Genomic DNA, 19,647 nt, shown 5'->3' on the forward strand with positions numbered 1-19,647 from the left:
AGCTTGACTGTCTTTTTTGATTTATGAAAAGCATGTGACACTACTTGGCGATTTCATATCGTTGCCACATTATACGAGTGGGGACTCGGAGGCCTGCTTCCGGTTTTCATCCAGAATATCCTATTGCTTTGTACTTTCTGTGTTGGTGCCTCCCATAGTCCCTTTCCCCCACCCCTCCCCTCTCCCATATCCAGGAGAATGGGGTCCCGCAGGGCTCTGTATTGAGTGTAGCTCTATTTTTAGTGGCCATTAACAGTCTAGCAGCAGCAGCTGTAGGGCTGTCTGTCTCGCCTTCCCTGTATGCAGACGACTTCTGCATTTCGTACTGCTGCAACAGTACTGGTGTTGCTGAGCCATTTACAAGGTGCAGCCCATGGTTTCCAGTTTTCGGCCACAAAATCGCAAGTTATGCACTTCTGTTGGCTTCGTACCGTTCGTCCGGAACCAGAACTTTACCTTAATGATGATCCACTCACTGTAGTGGAGACATATCAATTTTTAGGACTGGTTTTCGACACCCAGTTGACTTGGCTATGTCTCCTTCCTCAGCTTAAGCGAAAATGCTGGCAGCACCTCAATGCCCTCCGCTGCCTGAGCAACACCAACTGGGGTGCAGATCGCTCTACGCTGCTGCAGCTCTACAGAGCCCTTGTTCAATCTTGCCTTGACTATGGGAGTCTGGTTTATGGTTCAGTGGTGCCCTCACTGTTGCATTTACTCGACCCAGTGCACCACTGTGGCGTTCGACTAGGGACGGGAGCTTTTAGGACAAGTCCAGTGACCAGCGTCCTGGTGGAGGCTGGAGTCCCTCCATTGAAGGTTCTCCTGCATTGGTGGCCCAGGAAAAGGCTTACAATTGCAGTTCACTGCCGATCCCTTCTATCCGAATTGGAGTCCTTGCCTTTACCATCTATACTTGAGGTCCATTCACTTATACCTCTATGGTGTACACCTATGCCACGACGTTTCCTGGAACTTTCACATGGCCCTAAGGTGCCATGTTTAACCCTGCCATCTGAACAGCCTTCTCCAGAGGCCAACAGCTTGGCCTGCTTCCTCTGGATTTTTGACATGTACCGAGGCCACAAAGTGGTTTACACCGATGGTTCAATGGCTGATGGTCACATCGGCTTCGCGTATGTCCATGGTGGACATATTGAACAGCATTCCTTGCCCAATGGCTGCAGTGTTTTCACTGCAGAGCTGGTGGCTGTATCTCGTGCTCTTGAGCACATCCATTCATGCCCTGGGGAGTTGTTTCTTCTGTGTACTGACTCCTTGAGCAGCCTGCAAGCTATCGACCAGTGCTAACCTCATCCTTTGGTAGCGACCATCCAGGAGTCCCTCTATGTCCTGGAACGGTCCAGTCATTTATTGGTGTTTGTCTGGGACCCAGGTCACGTCGGAATCCCAGGCAACGAACTTGCTGACAGGCTGGCCAAACATGCTACACAGAAACCGCTTATAGAGATAAACATTCCAATAACTGACCTGCATTTGTTTTTACGCCCCAAGGCATTTCGGCTTTGGGAGACGGACTGGCACAGGCTCAGTATGCACATCAATCTATGTGCCATTAAGGAGACTATGACTGTGTGGAAGTCCTCCATGCAGGCTTTTTGTAGGGACTCTGTGGTTCTCTGTCAGCTCTGCATTGGCCACGCTTGGGTGACCCATGACTACCTTCTGCGCCATGAAGACCCGCCTCAGTGTCAGTGCAGCACCCGGTTGACAGTGGCCCATATTCTGGTCCAATCTCCCTTGTTGACTGACTCCCCTGCAATGAAATCTTGAGTTACCAGACTTGTTGCTGCTAATTTTAGCTGACAGAGCCTCATCAGCTGATTTAGTTTTACGTTTTATTCATGAGGGTGGGTTTTATCATTTGATTTAAGTTTTAGCGCATGTCCTTTGTCCCTCTGTGTCCTCTACCATAGTGCCTTTAGGGTGGAGGTTTTAATGTGTTGCAAAGTAGCTGACTTCTCATTTTTATTCTCACGGTCAGCCAGGCATGGTAATCTGCTTTGTCATTTTAACCTCTTCTACCTGTTTCTGTCGTTTTCTTGTCCTCTTTTTGTCCATTAAAGTGTTTGTTGCCCTTCCGTCACGCTTGTGGTTTTTCCTTTCATTCTGTTTTGTGTTGTCAGTCTCATTCGTTTTATTCTCACCCTTACGGCATTGTTTTATCCAGAACAAGAGACCGATGAACTAGGCGTTTGGTCCCTTCCCCCCTCTTTTAAACCAACCAACCAACAGCAGTATGAAAAGATAGCTTGCTACTCACCACGTACATGAAGGAGGCACCGAGTTGCAGACAAAGACAGTGGAAAGGACTGCATAACATTTTAGTTTCTGGACAGAAAAGTCCTTTTTTCAGAATAGGAAAAAAGCACTCATTCACAAAAGCACACATGACCACTGTCTCCAGGTTTTGGGGCCCAATTGTGAACTTGATACAGTATACAGTATATCCAGCACAAGCAAGAGTTTTAAATACTGAAAAGCCATAGAAACGTTTTTTTTTTTGCACATCTGCCTATTTTTCTGCATGTTTGTGCTAACTCTGTAGTTTTCATATTCCTTGAAATTTCTTATTCTCAACAGAGCTAATCCATACTGACATGGAGTACCGAATACATTTTGTCACTCCTCATGTTCTGTTTACCACATGCAATTTGTGTCAGACTTGGGCAGAGTTGTCAGTTTTTGTGATCTTCCAGTTCCTACATATAATATGCTACGATTACTGCTTGCGGTATATTACAGGCTTTTTGGTAGCCCACAATGTTAAATCGGTTGTTAGCAGGGCTACGGCATCTTGCTGGTAAACAGCTACTGCTATCTGGCAACCATGTGTCACTGTGCCCTGCCAATGCAGAGACCAGTCGTTGTATGGAAGAATTTAATATCTGCTGGTAGTAATTACGTGAGGCAGTGGCGTGGTGATTCGGTTCGGAATTTATTTAGATATGAAAATCAGTTCTGTTCTTGCAACTTACCTGTTACCCTTAATCCTAGCATAGTCAGGGTGACACATCATCAGTATGTGGAAGAGTGTGGATATTGATTGAAGGGGGGAAGTGTGCCACATGAATTTGTACGATCTAAACTGTGAGTGTGACAAGTTGTGTGGTACCATCTTGAACCATACTACTCAACAAAATAGTTGCTTATCCAGCGCACTTAAATAAGAAGACCTGAAGTTAGTGTCGTCAAGTTCATTTATTTCCAGCTTGGGATACACAAGCAATGATGTCTCACGAGAGAATACAGTGAGACGTTTTTCTAAAGAATGACTAATTACAAATTCAGAATTTTCTTCTTCTCCATTGTTAACCCGGGTTGACGGAGTCTTCCATCTGGTGTATTCCTTGATGCTGTGGTTGGCGATGAGGTCTCTTTGCTCCACATGCTCTGACATTGTAGCATCGACTGTTGTGTCCCCAAAGCCACCCACAGCCCAACGAGTATCTCAAAGAGAAGTTACAAAAATTCGAACAAAGGAAAATGTTGTCTACAGTACATAGGTAAAACGTGAGTTTGCAGAATAACGTAATTCTATAACTCAACACATTTTCTCATTAGTCACAACATTGAGGGGGCAGAAATTTTAGTGTGATGTTCTTCATGCATATTTCAGGTTCTGTTTTTCACCCCTCAAAGTTTCTACATCTTTTCATCTGCTGCCACTATGAACAAGTGAACATAACTACACGAACTATTACATTCATTACACTTGTTTTCCTCTATATATGCAGTGCCATGTTTGCTACACCCACAAACTATTTAAAGAAATAGCTCAAACAAACCTGTTTCAATGTAAGTTTAACAATTTTACATAATTATAATTGATGCGCAACTTCATGTTCATCATAAGTGAATCCCTGTAATTATACAATATAACGGCACAACTTGAATAATTTATTCCCAGAATAGCATGTGAACCAGTTCTACATCCTGTTGATAGCCACCTTAATTAAGTTTATTGTGTAGAGTGATAATACTGTCACCAGAAATACCTGATCAGTTCTCACAATTAAAACATAAGGAAAGGATTGGAAGAAGGGGGTTATTTGATCATAGTACAAATAAAAGTCTAGGGTACTAGGAGTTGACAACTTGAAACTTGGAACAATCCAAGGAAGTTACTCATTGATATGCAATAAGGATGAGCTCTACTTATCGTATTCCCCAGGGCATAAGATGCATTGGCATAAAAGATGCACCCCACTTTAAAGATGCTTTTTAAAAAAAAAGGGGGGGGGGGGGGGAGGGAGGTTTCTCACGTAATACATCTGCTGCAAAATAATCATAACACATACATATGTGTACATCAAACATCCACGCAATATAAATAGGATAAAGTTCTCACCTTGTAATTTTCATCCTCAGATTTGCAACATTCACCCTCAGAGCTGAAGGAAGAAATACTTGAAGCTGCCATGTCAAAATCTGACTCCCCATACAATAAATTATCCTCTGCAGCTTCCAGTGCATTACCAGGGTGTATACGCCCTGTGAAGAATCCAGGGATTTTTTCATCTGGGGAAAAATCCAGGAAATACAGAGAAATTTTGTAGGATTCCGGGAATTTTCCATTATTTTAATTTTCAATTAAATTTCTATAATTTTGAGTGGTAAGAACAGATACCCTAACAGAGAATTTGACTTTACCCCACTACTACAGAATAATACTGCAGCGATAAAATATAAACGTGGGGGGGAGGGGGGGGGGGGGACTTTGGTTGGACATAAAGTGCACTATTTACACCAACAAAATACAGTGCATGTACAAGCATCTGCCGACAGCAAAACGTGTCAAAGGCTTTAGGACAAAGATTATGCAGCACTTTGTAACAACAAACTTGTTTCAAAGAGCATTATGTTACAACAGTTTACATTTGCAACAGGTCTCGGGAATATATTATGAATGGTGGTTTGAGAAGTGTTACTTCCAAAGTAAATTTCCTTTTACGCAAGAGGAAGTATGTTATATGTGAGAATGTGCATTGAATTTCTTAAATCATAGAGCATCTGACTCTTTTCAAAACTTGCACATGAGGATCAGACAGAGAGAAAAATTTCAGGCTCAGAAGATCAGCCATTTATGCCATCATTTAAAATTTTACTGGCCCATTCATGATTGATATACCTTATAGGTTAGTTTTTCGTATTTATTTTAGTTCTTTCAGAGACTACAAATTATGCAGTAATGATGGCAAAAAGTACAAGTATCTTACGTAAAAAGTGCAAGGTGAGTTCTTGAGCAATTTCACCCATAATCAACGTTTCTGTGTAGTCAGCAGGGTAATGCAAGGAATGTGTAGAGCACAGCAGTGAAATTTACAATCATTCTTGTTAGAAATATTCAGCTGCCGTAGTTTAAGCTGTGGTCTTGGGATCCTGCCTTACCACACAGTCGATGAAGAGAGGGGGGAGGGGGAAAAAAAAGGTTTGGCGACCAGTGTTACATGTGAAAGCTTTGCTTTTCTTGACAAAGAATATCATCTGGTAACAGTATTTCGCAAAGCAAGAATACATATCAGACCATATTTTTCCCGAATTTGAAGTTCATTGTCAGGCTACTCATGGCACTGCTACGGTATCTGCTTTCTTATCATATCATGGGCATCACACTTCTTATATTTTGATGTTCTGTGTTCAGAAACTACAATGCTGTATTTGGTAAACTCATATTTATACTTTTCGTAATACCAAAATAAGTAGTGTACGTGTTGTCGCACATTAAAAGTCTTTCCAGAATGTGTTGTTTTTGGCTGGGAGTGCTAGGAAGTCCTATGCTTGTGTATAAAACTTGCACTACTGAAAGGATTGATATGTTTTACAGCTCCAAGGGAAAGTATATTGTTACTTAACGTGGAAAAATGTACTTTCTTCCAGGTTATAGTGCATTTTCACCAAGAAGAGAGTGTATTTTTAAATGGGAAAAACCTGGGATTCCGCCCCCCCCCCTCCAACACACACACACACACACACACACACACACACACACACACACACACACACACACACGTTTACAGCCAGATTATTGATCCACACTTCTTAAACAATTTAACCATTGTTTCAGTTTTTACGGAGTACCATGAAGCTTTGACCCTCTAACAAATTTATAAATGCTAGATCTTTTCTTTCCTTCTTGATGGTGTAGTTTCAAAATCTGTTCATCTACATCTACATCTACATTTATACTCCGCAAGCCACCCAACGGTGTGTGGCGGAGGGCACTTTACTAGCCACTGTCATTATCTCCCTTTCCTGTTCCAGTCGCGTATGGTTCGCGGGAAGAACGACTGTCTGAAACCCTCTGTGCGCGCTCTAATCTCTCTAATTTTACATTCGTGATCTCCTCGGGAGGTATAAGTAGGGGGAAGCAATATATTCGATACCTCATCCAGAAACGCACCCTCTCGAAACCTGACGAGCAAGCTACACCGCGATGCAGAGCGCCTCTCTTGCAGAGTCTGCCACTTAACTTTGTTAAACATCTCCGTAACGCTATCACGGTTACCAAATAACCCTGTGACGAAACGCGCCGCTCTTCTTTGGATCTTCTCTATCTCCTCCGTCAACCCGATCTGGTACGGATCCCACACTGATGAGCAATACTCAAGTATAGGTCGAACGAGTGTTTTGTAAGCCACCTCCTTTGTTGATGGACTACATTTTCTAAGGACTCTCCCAATGAATCTCAACCTGGTACCCGCCTTACCAACAATTAATTTTATACGATTATTCCACTTCAAATCGTTCCGCACGCATACTCCCAGATATTTTACAGAAGTAACTGCTACCAGTGTTTGTTCCACTATCATATAATCATACAATAAAGGATCCTTCTTTCTATGTATTCGCAATACATTACATTTGTCTATGTTAAGGGTCAGTTGCCACTCCCTGCACCAAGTGCCTATCCGCTGCAGATCTTCCTGCATTTCGCTACAATTTTCTAATGCTGCAACTTCTCTGTACACTACAGCATCATCCGCAAAAAGCCACATGGAACTTCTGACACTATCTACTAGGTCATTTATATATATTGTGAAAAGCAATGGTCCCATAACACTCCCCTGTGGCACGCCAGAGGTTACTTTAATGTCTGTAGACATCTCTCCTTTGATAACAACATGCTGTGTTCCGTTTGCTAAAAACTCTTCAATCCAGCCACACAGCTGGTCTGATATTCCGTAGGCTCTTACTTTGTTTATCAGGCGACAGTGCGGAACTGTATCGAACGCCTTCCGGAAGTCAAGAAAAATAGCATCTACCTGGGAGCCTGTATCTAATATTTTCTGGGTCTCATGAACAAATAAAGCGAGTTGGGTTTCACACGATCGCTGTTTCCGGAATCCATGTTGATTCCTACATAGTAGATTCTGAGTTTCCAAAAACGACTTGATACTCGAGCAAAAGACATGTTCTAAAATTCTACAACAGATCGACGTCAGAGATATAGGTCTATAGTTTTGCGCATCTGCTCGACGACCCTTCTTGAAGACTGGGACTACCTGTGCTCTTTTCCAATCATTTGGAACCTTCTGTTCCTCTAGAGACTTGCGGTACACGGCTGTTAGAAGGGGGGCAAGTTCTTTCGCGTTCTCTGTGTAGAATCGAATTGGTATCCCGTCAGGTCCAGTGGACTTTCCTCTGTTGAGTGATTCCAGTTGCTTTTCTATTCCTTGGACACTTATTTCGATGTCAGCCATTTTTTCGTTGGTGCGAGGATTTAGAGAAGGAACTGCAGTGCGGTCTTCCTCTGTGAAACAGCTTTGGAAAAAGGTGTTTAGTATTTCAGCTTTATGCGTGTCGTCCTCTGTTTCAATGCTTTCATCATCCCGGAGTGTCTGGATATGCTGTTTCGATCCACTTACTGATTTAACGTAAGACCAGAACTTCCTAGGATTTTCTGTCAAGTCGGTACCTATTATTTTACTTTCGAATTCACTGAACGCTTCACGCATAGCCCTCCTTACGATAACTTTGACATCGTTTAGCTTCTGTTTGTCTGAGAGGTTTTGGCTGCGTTTAAACTTGGAGTGAAGCTCTCTTTGCTTTCGCAGTAGTTTCCTAACTTTGTTGTTGTACCACGGTGGGTTTTTCCCGTCCCTCACAGTTTTACTCGGCACATACCTGTCTAAAACGCATTTTATGATTGCCTTGAACTTTTTCCATAAACACTCAACATTGTCAGTGTCGGAACAGAAATTTTCGTTTTGATCTGTTAGGTAGTCTGAAATCTGCCTTCTATTACTCTTGCTAAACAGATAAACCTTCCTCCCTTTTTTTATATTCCTATTAACTTCCATATTCAGGGATGCTGCAATGGCCTTATGATCACTGATTCCCTGTTCTGCACTTACAGAGTCGAAAAGTTCGGGTCTGTTTGTTATCAGTAGGTCCAAGATGTTATCTCCACGAGTCGGTTCTCTGTTTAATTGCTCGAGGTAATTTTCGGATAGTGCACTCAGTATAATGTCACTCGATGCTCTGTCCCTACCACCCGTCCTAAACATCTGAGTGTCCCAGTCTATATCTGGTAAATTGAAATCTCCACCTAAGACCATAACATGCTGAGAAAATTTATGTGAAATGTATTCCAAATATTCTCTCAGTTGTTCTGCGACTAATGCTGCTGAGTCGGGGGGTCGGTAAAAGGAGCCAATTATTAACCTAGCTCGGTTGTTGAGTGTAACCTCCACCCATAATAATTCACAGGAACTATCCACTTCTACTTCACTACAGGATAAACTACTACTAACAGCGACGAACACTCCACCACCGGTTGCATGCAATCTATCCTTTCTAAACACCATCTGTGCCTTTGTAAAAATTTCGGCAGAATTTATCTCTGGCTTCAGCCAGCTTTCTGTACCTATAATGATTTCAGCTTCGGTGCTTTCTATCAGCGCTTGAAGTTCCGGTACTTTACCAACGCAGCTTCGACAGTTTACAATTACAATACCGATTGCTGCTTGGTCCCCGCATGTCCTGACTTTGCCCCGCACCCGTTGAGGCTGTTGCCCTTTCTGCACTTGCCCGAGGCCATATAACCTAAAAAAAACCGCCCAGCCCACGCCACACAACCCCTGCTACCCGTGTAGCCGCTTGTTGCGTGTAGTGGACTCCTGACCTATCCAGCGGAACCCGAAACCCCACCACCCTATGGCGCAAGTCGAGGAATCTGCAGCCTACACGGTCGCAGAACCGTCTCAGCCTCTGATTCAGACCCTCCACTCGGCTCTGTACCAAAGGTCCGCAGTCAGTCCTGTCGACGATGCTGCAGATGGTGAGCTCTGCTTTCATCCCGCTAGCGAGACTGGCAGTCTTCACCAAATCAGATAGCCGCTGGAAGCCAGAGAGGATTTCCTCCAATCCATAGTGACACACATCATTGGTGCCGTCATGAGCGACCACCTGCAGATGGGTGCACCCTGTACCCTTCATGGCATCCGGAAGGACCCTTTCCACATCTGGAATTACTCCCCCCGGTATGCACACGGAGTGCACTTTGGTTTTCTTCCCCTCCCTTACTGCCATATCCCTAAGGGGCCCCATTACGCGCCTGACGTTGGAGCTCCCAACTACCAGTAAGCCCATCCTCTGCGACTGCCCGGATCTTGCAGACTGAGGGGCAACCTCTGGAACAGGACAAGCAGCCATGTCAGGCCGAAGATCAGTATCAGCCTGAGACAGAGCCTGAAACCGGTTCGTCAGACAAACTGGAGAGGCCTTCCGTTCAGCCCTCCGGAATGTCTTTCGCCCCCTGCCACACCTTGAGACGACCTCCCACTCTACCACAGGTGAGGGATCAGCCTCAATGCGGGCAGTATCCCGGGCAACCACAGTCGTAGTCCGATCGGGGGATGCGTGGGACGAGCTGGCCGTCCCCGACAAACCCCCATCCGGACCCCCACAGTGATGCCCATTGGCAACAGCCTCAAGCTGTGTGACCGAAGCCAACACTGCCTGAAGCTGGGAGCGAAGGGATGCCAACTCAGCCTGCATCCGAACACAGCAGTTGCAGTCCCTATCCATGCTAAAAACTGTTGTGCAAAGAACGTCTGAACTAATCTACAGAGAGCGCAAACAAAACGACACAAAATTGAAACGTTTATTAAAATACAAGATTGCCTAGTAAATGCAGTAATGCTGCCACTTGTGCACTGCTGACACACTGCTCGGCGGCGGAAGGAGACTACGCGATTTAACACTATTCAAGTACTAAAACGCGATGCTACAACTCTCAAATACTATAATACGCCCGAAATTTATGAATTAAACAATGCAAGTACCAAAAACACGCAAAGAAATTAAGAATTAAACTATGTAACAAATGAGTGAGCTAGGAGTATACGACTTGCTGCTGCAGCTGCTTATCCAACTGCGGCAGGGAGCACATTCCTCTCCTTCATAAGTCCCTTAAATGGTCTTTCGATACACGCATGTAATGGTTGAAGTAAACTACTTAGCCCTCTGACTTGCCGCTAACGGAGTCTTCAAGTCATTCAGTCTATTTTTAACATCTTCTGTTCAGTGAGAACGAAACTGATCCCGTACTAACATACAGGCTTCTTCAGTAGGCCTCCAGATTGCCTAGTCCAAATTTTATCTATCCACAACCTCATTCCTCCTCTATCTATCCAGCCTGTATGATGTATATGGACATTACTCCTTTCGGCAATTGTTCCTTAGGAAGCATCTTTCTTTTAGAAGTCCAAAGTGGCAGCAATATTTTCCCATCAACACAGCAGGAGAAAAAATACCTGTGTAATGGGGCTTTCCATGCTCCGAAGTTTTAAGAATATTGCTTTTTGTGTCCTTGGAATACACAGTTCTATTAGAAGGCACATTAAAGATTAGGGAAATGTCATCCATGCTTCCAGTTTGTGGAAGTTCAAAGTTTTGCTGTTTTGTAACTCTGTTGTTTCTCTTTTCCTTGTGTTAACAACAAAGCAATGAAGTTCAGCAATTTGTTCTTTGTACTTGGCTTGTGACTGCTGTGATATTTTTGTCCTGGTCCACCCACAAAGCCGATACCTCTTCATAAATCTTGAATACCAAGATGATCCAGTAAAGTTGGCAATCCCTTTGCCAGTAGATCTTGCTTTTACTTGACAAATGATCATTTTTATAGAAACACACCCAGTTTTTGAGCATATTTTTGAAGGGGAAAAAGTGCATTTTACTTGTTGACAAATATAGTAAGTAAAGCTACCGGCCCCTAGAAAAATGTACAAGCCCTACCAATTCAACCAAAATATCAATAAAACATATAAATGCCCTGCCCCACGAAAGTTACATAAATTATACATACTGTATCGACCATGTAGAAAAGTAAGCCCTTCCAGGTATGGATATTCAGGCAAATGTTCCCCTCAAAAACTTTCTTAAAGTTTTACACAAATGAACTATATAAATAAAATATAGAGGATATCCTTTACATCTGATATCAGCAATCCAGAATATATATAAAAATATAAAAGTTTCCATTTGAGGGCGTTGCTGCAGCATAGCTACAATGTAGCACATCTCCGATGTGAGCATGTAAGCACCAACATGTAAACAAGGGATTAGCGTAGCATTTGGCACTTTCCTATGCAAGTGTGCGAGTGCAGTAAAAGCGGGAATGTGAACTATGGCAATGTTATTGCCATATACGTCCAAGTAGGACCAATGTGCAGTTATTTTCTTGCTTGCTGAAGGGCAAACACTGGTAGACTAAGGTACAGCATAAAAAGGACTATATTCATTTCCAGCCAGCCATAATCAAGAACTGTGTTTAAGAGAAATTAATGGATACAGTCCATGTTACAAGGAAGTGCACCACTGATGCTCTACATTCCACATAAATGCCGTATCATAAAATAATTCATAAACTTGTGTTGTCTGCATCAAACCAGTGTGTAATTAGCAGCAGCACAAATCAAACTAACACTAACACCCAAGTGAAGTTTAAATGACTGGTTCAGTTGATACATGGGCATTAGGTCCATCAGTTCATTTCAGTAAGTGATTGCTGTTAACGAGAATTTAAAAATATGATTTAAATTACTGTCAATTGTTTACATGAGATAATGAATGTAAGCTGTAATAGTTATTTTGAAATTGCATTGGTAACACTAAGCTGATTCTTATTTTAGTATCACTTGATACTGCACTGGATTACAGTAAGAATTTTTTTTTTTTTACCCTTTTTTTTCCAAACAAGCACAGAGATGTATTTAGGGGAAACATTTATTATGTTGCTGTGGCGGTGAGATTGTTGTAACATGCAGTTGTATGTGACACACTGGGTCAATCCATATGAAGTGGTCCAGTGATGGTTGCTAGACCATTTTTAAATATTTTATTTTTTATATGTGATTGCCCTATATTTGAGAAGTTCAAAACAGTTTTTTAAAATAATTTATCTTGCACCTTTACTGGATGGTGGCCATTTTTATTTGTAGGTGCGCGATGATTATTCAGTCAGGAGACATTAGCAAAAATTTTAATATCTCTGCACTGGGTTAAGTTACAACATTGCAATTGACATGGTTGTTTTTTAAAAAGTGTCCTCTGCAACATTGTCTCATTGTCTATTACACAAAATACCCTAAATTCAAAAATAACCAGTCAAAATCACCTCCAAAGTTTGGTATCCAAATTTTTAAAAATCCACTTTTTAGGCTCAAAAATAACAAACAGAGTGATTTATGAGAGTCTATTTTTTTCATGTAGTTAAATATCATACACTACTAGCCTCATATAGAGCAAGAACAGTTACAAATGTTTCCTTAATATTTTATTAATTTTTGAAATTGGAAAAATTTTCATTTTTAGTCAAGTTTGGGTTAGTTATCTCAGGTGGGACTGAATATAAAAATATTATTTTTGCACAGTTTGTACATCTATATGGTAGCAACATACTGTAAAAATTTCAACATTGATATCTGACTGTGTATGAAGATATGAGTTTTTGAAAATGAGGAAATATTCACTTTACAACTGATCTTATGGCTGTTGCCTATTTAAATGGTTTATTGTTTCGTTGTAATAAAATTTAATTGTGACATATATGTAGTTAACACCGTCACCCAATATTCATTTAGTTTATTTATTTTTAATAATGCAATATTATACAATAGGAGCTTTTGCTTTTGTTCTATTGTAATAAAAATGCCCATTTATGTTTAGGTTTATTGTCAATAAAGAAGTACGTTATTGCTGGGTGTGGCATTTTTATAGTCAGTCTGTTCTGAAACCTCTGTTAGAGTGGATGTACGTACTTCAACGAGAGTGTAGAATGTGTTATGCACTTTGTTCTGTGTGTAATTTGTAATTAATTTTGAGAGATTAACTGGAATGTAATAACATGAATGAACAAGTACTTTGTTGGACAGATAGCAAACCACATTTTTGGAAGATCCACTTCAAGTTCATAAAAAACCCATTACGAAAGGTTTGAGGGAAATTAAACTTGGACATTTGTCCTTGTTGTGTGAGAGTGAAACAGCTTCCCAAGTGAAACGTAATGTGATTCCTGGAAATTCCCTGTGCCCAAATTGTTACTCAGAAATATTTGCTGTGAATCCAGAACCAGAATCATGTAACCTTGTTAATGACATTTATATTCCTAATGAGGAAGCTGTTAGCATATTGGATTTTGCTTGTTTTAAGTTAAGAGGTATCTCCTGCTTCAAAAACAATAAAAATAAGTAGCAGAAAAAAAGCAGCTATTGAAAATAAGGTACAACAAATTTCAGACAAAATTAGAAAAGACTAGGAACCGGGCTTTAATAATACAGATACCAAAATTATTTCTAAAGAAGACGAAAACCTACCACCAACATCATCTGACACTTAATATTTGAGCTTAATAGAGAAATTAAAAATTAAATGTTCAGTGACATCTAAAGAGGAAAGAGTTAAAATTTTGAAGTTTGCTCCCTGACTCATGGTCAAGAGAAAAAATTGTTCATGAATTCAACATTTCTAATCGCTCGGTTAAACTAACCAGAAAATTAGTGAAAGAACAAGGCATTCCTCCAGTTTTAGGAAAGAAGAAGGGAGTAGGTATAAGTGAAGAAATAATTAAAAAGATCCAGCAGTTTTTTGAGGATGATGAAAACAGTAGAATGTGCACAGGTTGCAAAGATAGCAAAAGAGTTGTCATAAATTGAGTTAAAGTAACAAAGCAGAAAGGACTAGTGCTGTCAGATTTAAATGTACTTTATGTAGCTTTCAAAAATTCTCATCCTGAATGCAAAATTGGAAGGTCAAAATTTTGCGACTTTCACCCTGAGTGGTGTATTTTGGCTAGATCCTCAGGGACACACTCTGTATGTGTTTGTTTATATCATCAAAATGTCAAACTGATGATAACAGATGCAAAACTCAGTGATCTTAACTACAAAGAGTTACTAGATTTAATGATCTGTGACATTAACAGTTATGACTGCATGATGAGTTTGTGTAATAAATGCCCTGGTAAGGAAACCGTTATTGAATTGTTTCACAATTATGATGAGGAAATGCCCGACAGTATTACCTTCAAACAACTGACAGGGCAGAAATGACAACAGTGGTTAAATCTCATGAAGAATACTTGGAATCTTTAATCGATAACTTACAAAAACTCAAAAGTCACCACTATGTTTCTAAAACCCAAAGTAAGGTTTTGGCAGACAAAAAAGCACAACTTTATGGAACTGAATGCATAGTGCTAGCTGATTTTGCAGACAATTTTACATTTGTGATTCAGGATAAAATACAAGGGTACCACTGGGTCAATGACCAGGCAACAGTGCAGCCTTCTCTATTTTAAAAATGAGAAAGATGAAGTTAGCAGTTCTTCAATTTGCATTTTAAGCGACTACTTGAAGCACATCACTTTACATATGTTTCAAAAGTATGTAATAAATTACATAAGAGAAAATTTTCCCAAGGTTGAGAAGCTGATGTACTTTTCAAATGGAAGTGGTTGTCAGTATAAGAACAAAAAGAATGTTTCAAATCTGTGCAACCACAAAGCAGACTTTGGGTTGGAGGCTGAATGGCACTTTTTTGCATCTTGCCATGATAAAAATGCATGTGATGGAGTAGGAGATACAACAAAACGTGAAGTAAGTAAAGCCAGCCTACAAAGATAAACCACAGACCAAATTCTGGCAGTACAGGACATGTATGTGTTTTGCAAGGATAATATTTAAGGCATTACCTATTTTCTGATCAAGAAAGAAGAAGTGGTTCTGCATAAGAAAACAACACTTCAAACCAGATTTGAAAACTGCATAGCAATAAAAGGAGCAAGGCATTTCCACAAATTCCTTGGCATTGCAGAAAACTTAGTTTGATGCTATGTAACATCTGAAACTGAAATTTATGAGTATCGTTGTGTCAGTAGAATTACATCTCTGTCTTTATCGTTGAATGACATAGTGGCAGGTGTGTATGGTGGACAGTGGTGGCTTGCAGAGGTTGAAAGAATAAGTTTGGAAAACAATGATGTTTTTATGCACTTTTACCATCCTGGGCCCAAGAACATCATTCGAGAAATCTACTAGTGACAAAGTTTGGATACCAATGAAGAATGTTTTAAGGAAACTTTCAGTGCTTGAACTTGCCTCAGCAACTGGGAGGTCTTAGTCTATATCACAGAAGCTGTCTGAAGAAATAAGTGTTCTTAACATTCACCACCAGGTTTAGGAACAGTCGCATCTCGTAGGATGTTAATTGAAAATATTTATTTTAAGTATGTCAAAATAATATAAATGTTAAGTTCAGTGATGTTTCTACGTTTTGTATATAGCTCAGTACCTTACTTCAATAAAAATTGATTATATCCTGCCAATATCACACATGAATAGGCAACAGCCATAAGATCAGTTGTAATGTAAATTATCCCCTCATTTTCAAAAATTCATGTCTTTGTTCACAGTCAGATATAAATGTTGAAATTTTTACAAATTTTCAAATTTCAAAAGTTCATAAAAAAATTAAGGAAACATATGTAAGTGTTGTTGCTCTATATAAGGCTAGTAGTGTATGATATCTAACTATAGCAAAAAATAGAGACTCATAAATCACTCTCTGTTTGTTATTTTTGCACCTGAAAATTGTATTTTTGAAAATTTGGATACCAAACTTTGGAGGTCATTTTGACTGGTTATTTTTGAATTTAGGGTATTTTGTGTAATAGACAATGTTGTAGTGATTAGATTAGATCTACTTTCATTCCAATTGATCCATAGTGAGGAGGTCCTCCAGGATGTAGAACATGTCAGAAAAATAATAATAACCCCCTCCCCCCCCTCCCAATGAACAGTATGTGAAAGAATCATTTTACAAAAACTAATGCACTGAATTTAAAATAAAAAAAGTGTTTTTTATAAGGCAATAAACATGTAATAGAACTACTGTAATACTTATTTACAATGAACACATTACTGCACTGAAATGGTGCAGAAGTTAGATTGTACTTACACACAGACACACACAAATCAGTTGGTTCTACTGAAAAATTCGTCAATGGAGTAGAAGGAGTTGGCCACCAATAAATCCTTTAGGCTTCTCTTAAACTGAATTTCATTGGTTGTTAAGCTTTTTATGGCTGCTGGCAAGTTATTGAAAATGTGTGTTGCTGAATAATGCACGCCTTTTTGTACAAGAGTAAGTGAATTTCAATCCTTGTGAAGATTATTCTTATTTCTAGTATTGATTCCAAGAATTGAGGTGCTGGTTTGAAAACGTAATATATTTTTAATGACAAATTTCACTAAGGAATAAATATATTGGGAAGCAGTAGTTAGTATCCCTAGTTCCCTAAACAAGTTTCCGCAGTACGTTCTTGAGTTCACACCACTTATAACTCTTACTGGACGTTTTTATGCCCGGAAAACTTTAGCTTGGCTTGATGAATTACCCAAAAAAATATGACATTATGGAATGAAATTAAGCATAGTATGCCAGATTTTCATTTTTATATCCCCTATGTCTGGCACAATTTGCATTGCAAATAGAGATTTGTTAAGACGCTTCAGCAGTTCTGTGGTGTGTTCATCCCAGTTGAATTTATTATCAAGCTGTAATCCCAAGAATTTAACCCTGTCCACTTCTTCTATCTGCTTGTCATCGTATGTTAGGCATATACTTGTGGGGCACCCCTTTCAAGTTCTGAACTGAACCTTATGTAGTGTGTTTTTTCAAAGTTTAGTGACAAAGAATTGATTAGGAACCAGTGATAAATGTCCATAAATATTTTATTAGCCGAACTTTCTAAGACTGCACTTGATTTTCTATTTATTTCAATGTCTGTATCATCGGTAAACAAAATGAACTTGGCATCTGGTAATGTTACTGATGAAAGATCATTGATATACACAAGAAAAAGTAATTAGTTCCCAGTTGGATGATGCCTGATAGCTTAATAAATATCTCTTTCCTAATAACACCCTTTGTTTCCTGCCAGAGATACAAGATTTGAACCATTTTGCAGAATTTCCTGTTACACCATAATATTCTAATTTGCTTAAAAGGATATTGTGATTTGCACAGTCAGATGTCTTTGACAGATCACAAAATATACCAGTTGCCTGCAGTTTTTTGTCTATTGAATTAAGCACATTATCACTGTAAGTGTAGATTGCCTTCTCAATATCAGAACCCTTTAGAAATCCGAACTGCGACTTTGACAGTATGTTATTTGTGTTAAGATGGCTATAAAGCCGATTGTACATTACTTTTTCTAAAATTTTTGAGAATAACGGCAAAAGTGAAATTGGATGGAAATTTGATGCTATTTCTTTATCTCCCTTCTTAAACAGTGGCATGACTTCAGCATATTTTCAACCATTCAGGAAATATTCCACTGATAAACGACTGGTTACACAGATAGCTTAATATGTTACTTAACTCAGAATTACATTCTTTAATTAACTTTGTTGATATTTCATCATACCCACTAGATGTTTTTGATTTTAAAGATTTTATGGTGGACATTATTTCTGCTGAGGTAGTTAAAGTCAAATTCATATTATGGAAGTTACTTGAAATGCCTGGTCTGAGGCATTCCATAGCAGCATGTACAGAACCTGACAACCCCACCTTTTCAGTAACAGCTATAAAATGTTTGTCAAAAAGTTCTGCAACACTACACACATCTGTAACCAATGTATCATTTACTCTTAATGCTATTTGTCCCTCTTCATGTCTGGTTCTACCTGTCTCCTCCTTCACTATATCCCATATTGTCTTTATTTTGTTATCTGACGACTATCTTTTCCTTGTAATATATTTGCTTTGATGTCCGTATTACAGTCTTTAATATTTTACAGTATCTCTTGTAATGTGCTATAGCATCAATATCAGAATTGTTTCGGATTGACAGATACAGTTTTCTTTTTGTTTTACAAGTTATCCCTATTCCTTGAGTAATCCATGGCTTCTTTGTAGACTTTGCTCTAACCTTGGTTAGTTTTGGGGGAAAACAGTGTACAAATAAAGCAAGCACTTTATTAGCAAAACTGTTATATTTTTCATTCATGACATGAGCACTGTAAACATTACTCCAGTGAATGTCTCTGAGGAGTGTCCTAAAATAATCAGTTTTTTGCTTACTAACTACCCTCTTGAGCTCAGATTTAACAGAGGACACTTCTCTAAATTAACTTAACCCAGTGCAGTGATATTCATATTTTTGCTCATATCTCTAAACTGAAACATCGTCGCGCGCTTACAAATGAAAATGGCCACCACTCAGTAAAGGTGCAAGATAAATTATTTAAAAAAAAGCTGTTTTGAACTTTTCAATTATAGGGTAATCACATATAAAAGAAATTAATATATTTAACAATGGTCAAGCAACCAACTTAATTTGTACATGTGCATGTTTTGTTTGTACTTCAAATAAATTTACCTTTTGTTTTCAGAAAGTTCTGGCGTTGGTTGTGATGAACAAGGAAATGTGAAGGTGAAGTTTGAAACTCTCCGTGCTATGGAGCAGGCTGATACAATAGATATTGATAGCCACATGTCAGAGCGGGTAAGTCTTTCTTCTTTCTCATTTTTTCTTCTGCTTTTTCTTTCTTATTCACCCTAATTGTTGTCTGAGGTCCTTGCATTAGTACGAACTGTCTACAACTATAAATTTGCTATGTTCTAGAATGTGGGAGAGGAGGATCACACAATGCACACGATGATGATTACTCCAGAGCTTCTAGGTCTCATACCCTCCTCTTCAGGACATTCTGGTACGTAGTCAGCAGTTTGTTCACCTCTCAGTATTATATGCCATAACAGTGTACCGACTTTAGACCTGGCTCTATACACTGATGAGCCAAAACGTTGTGACTACTGACTACCAGGAGACAGTATGTACCTGGTGTCATTGCAGGCAAGTGACATGGCAAAATAAAAAAATAAAAATGTATAAATCGAGAAGAAATGAATGGAAAAACTGACATCAGCATCTTTCACCTGGTGCCTAGCAATGAGCATCTCAAAAACTGCAAAGTTGCTCTGCTGTTCATGTGACGCTTTCATGAGAATCTCTGTAAAGTGTTTGAAGGATGATGAAACCACATGCAAGTGACAAGATATTGGACACACACACTTCATCACAGAAAGTGAAGGTTTGCGCGCTCTGTAAAG

At 39.6% G+C, this 19,647-nt stretch overlaps 1 protein-coding gene across 1 annotated transcript in view; it reads left to right on the top strand.

Annotated features, from left to right (window-relative positions):
- Positions 1 to 19,647, top strand: part of LOC126176968 (protein bric-a-brac 1-like) — a 267,469-nt gene that overhangs the window by 194,559 nt on the left and 53,263 nt on the right. Inside the window, exons 6-7 of the mRNA XM_049924174.1 lie at positions 18,927 to 19,039; positions 19,160 to 19,247. Of these exons, the coding sequence (XP_049780131.1) occupies positions 18,927 to 19,039; positions 19,160 to 19,247 (201 nt within the window). The remainder of the gene's footprint in view (positions 1 to 18,926; positions 19,040 to 19,159; positions 19,248 to 19,647) is intronic.

The sequence above is a fragment of the Schistocerca cancellata genome, chromosome 3, assembly GCF_023864275.1.
Source record: "Schistocerca cancellata isolate TAMUIC-IGC-003103 chromosome 3, iqSchCanc2.1, whole genome shotgun sequence".
NCBI classification, from domain to species: Eukaryota; Metazoa; Arthropoda; class Insecta; order Orthoptera; family Acrididae; genus Schistocerca; species Schistocerca cancellata.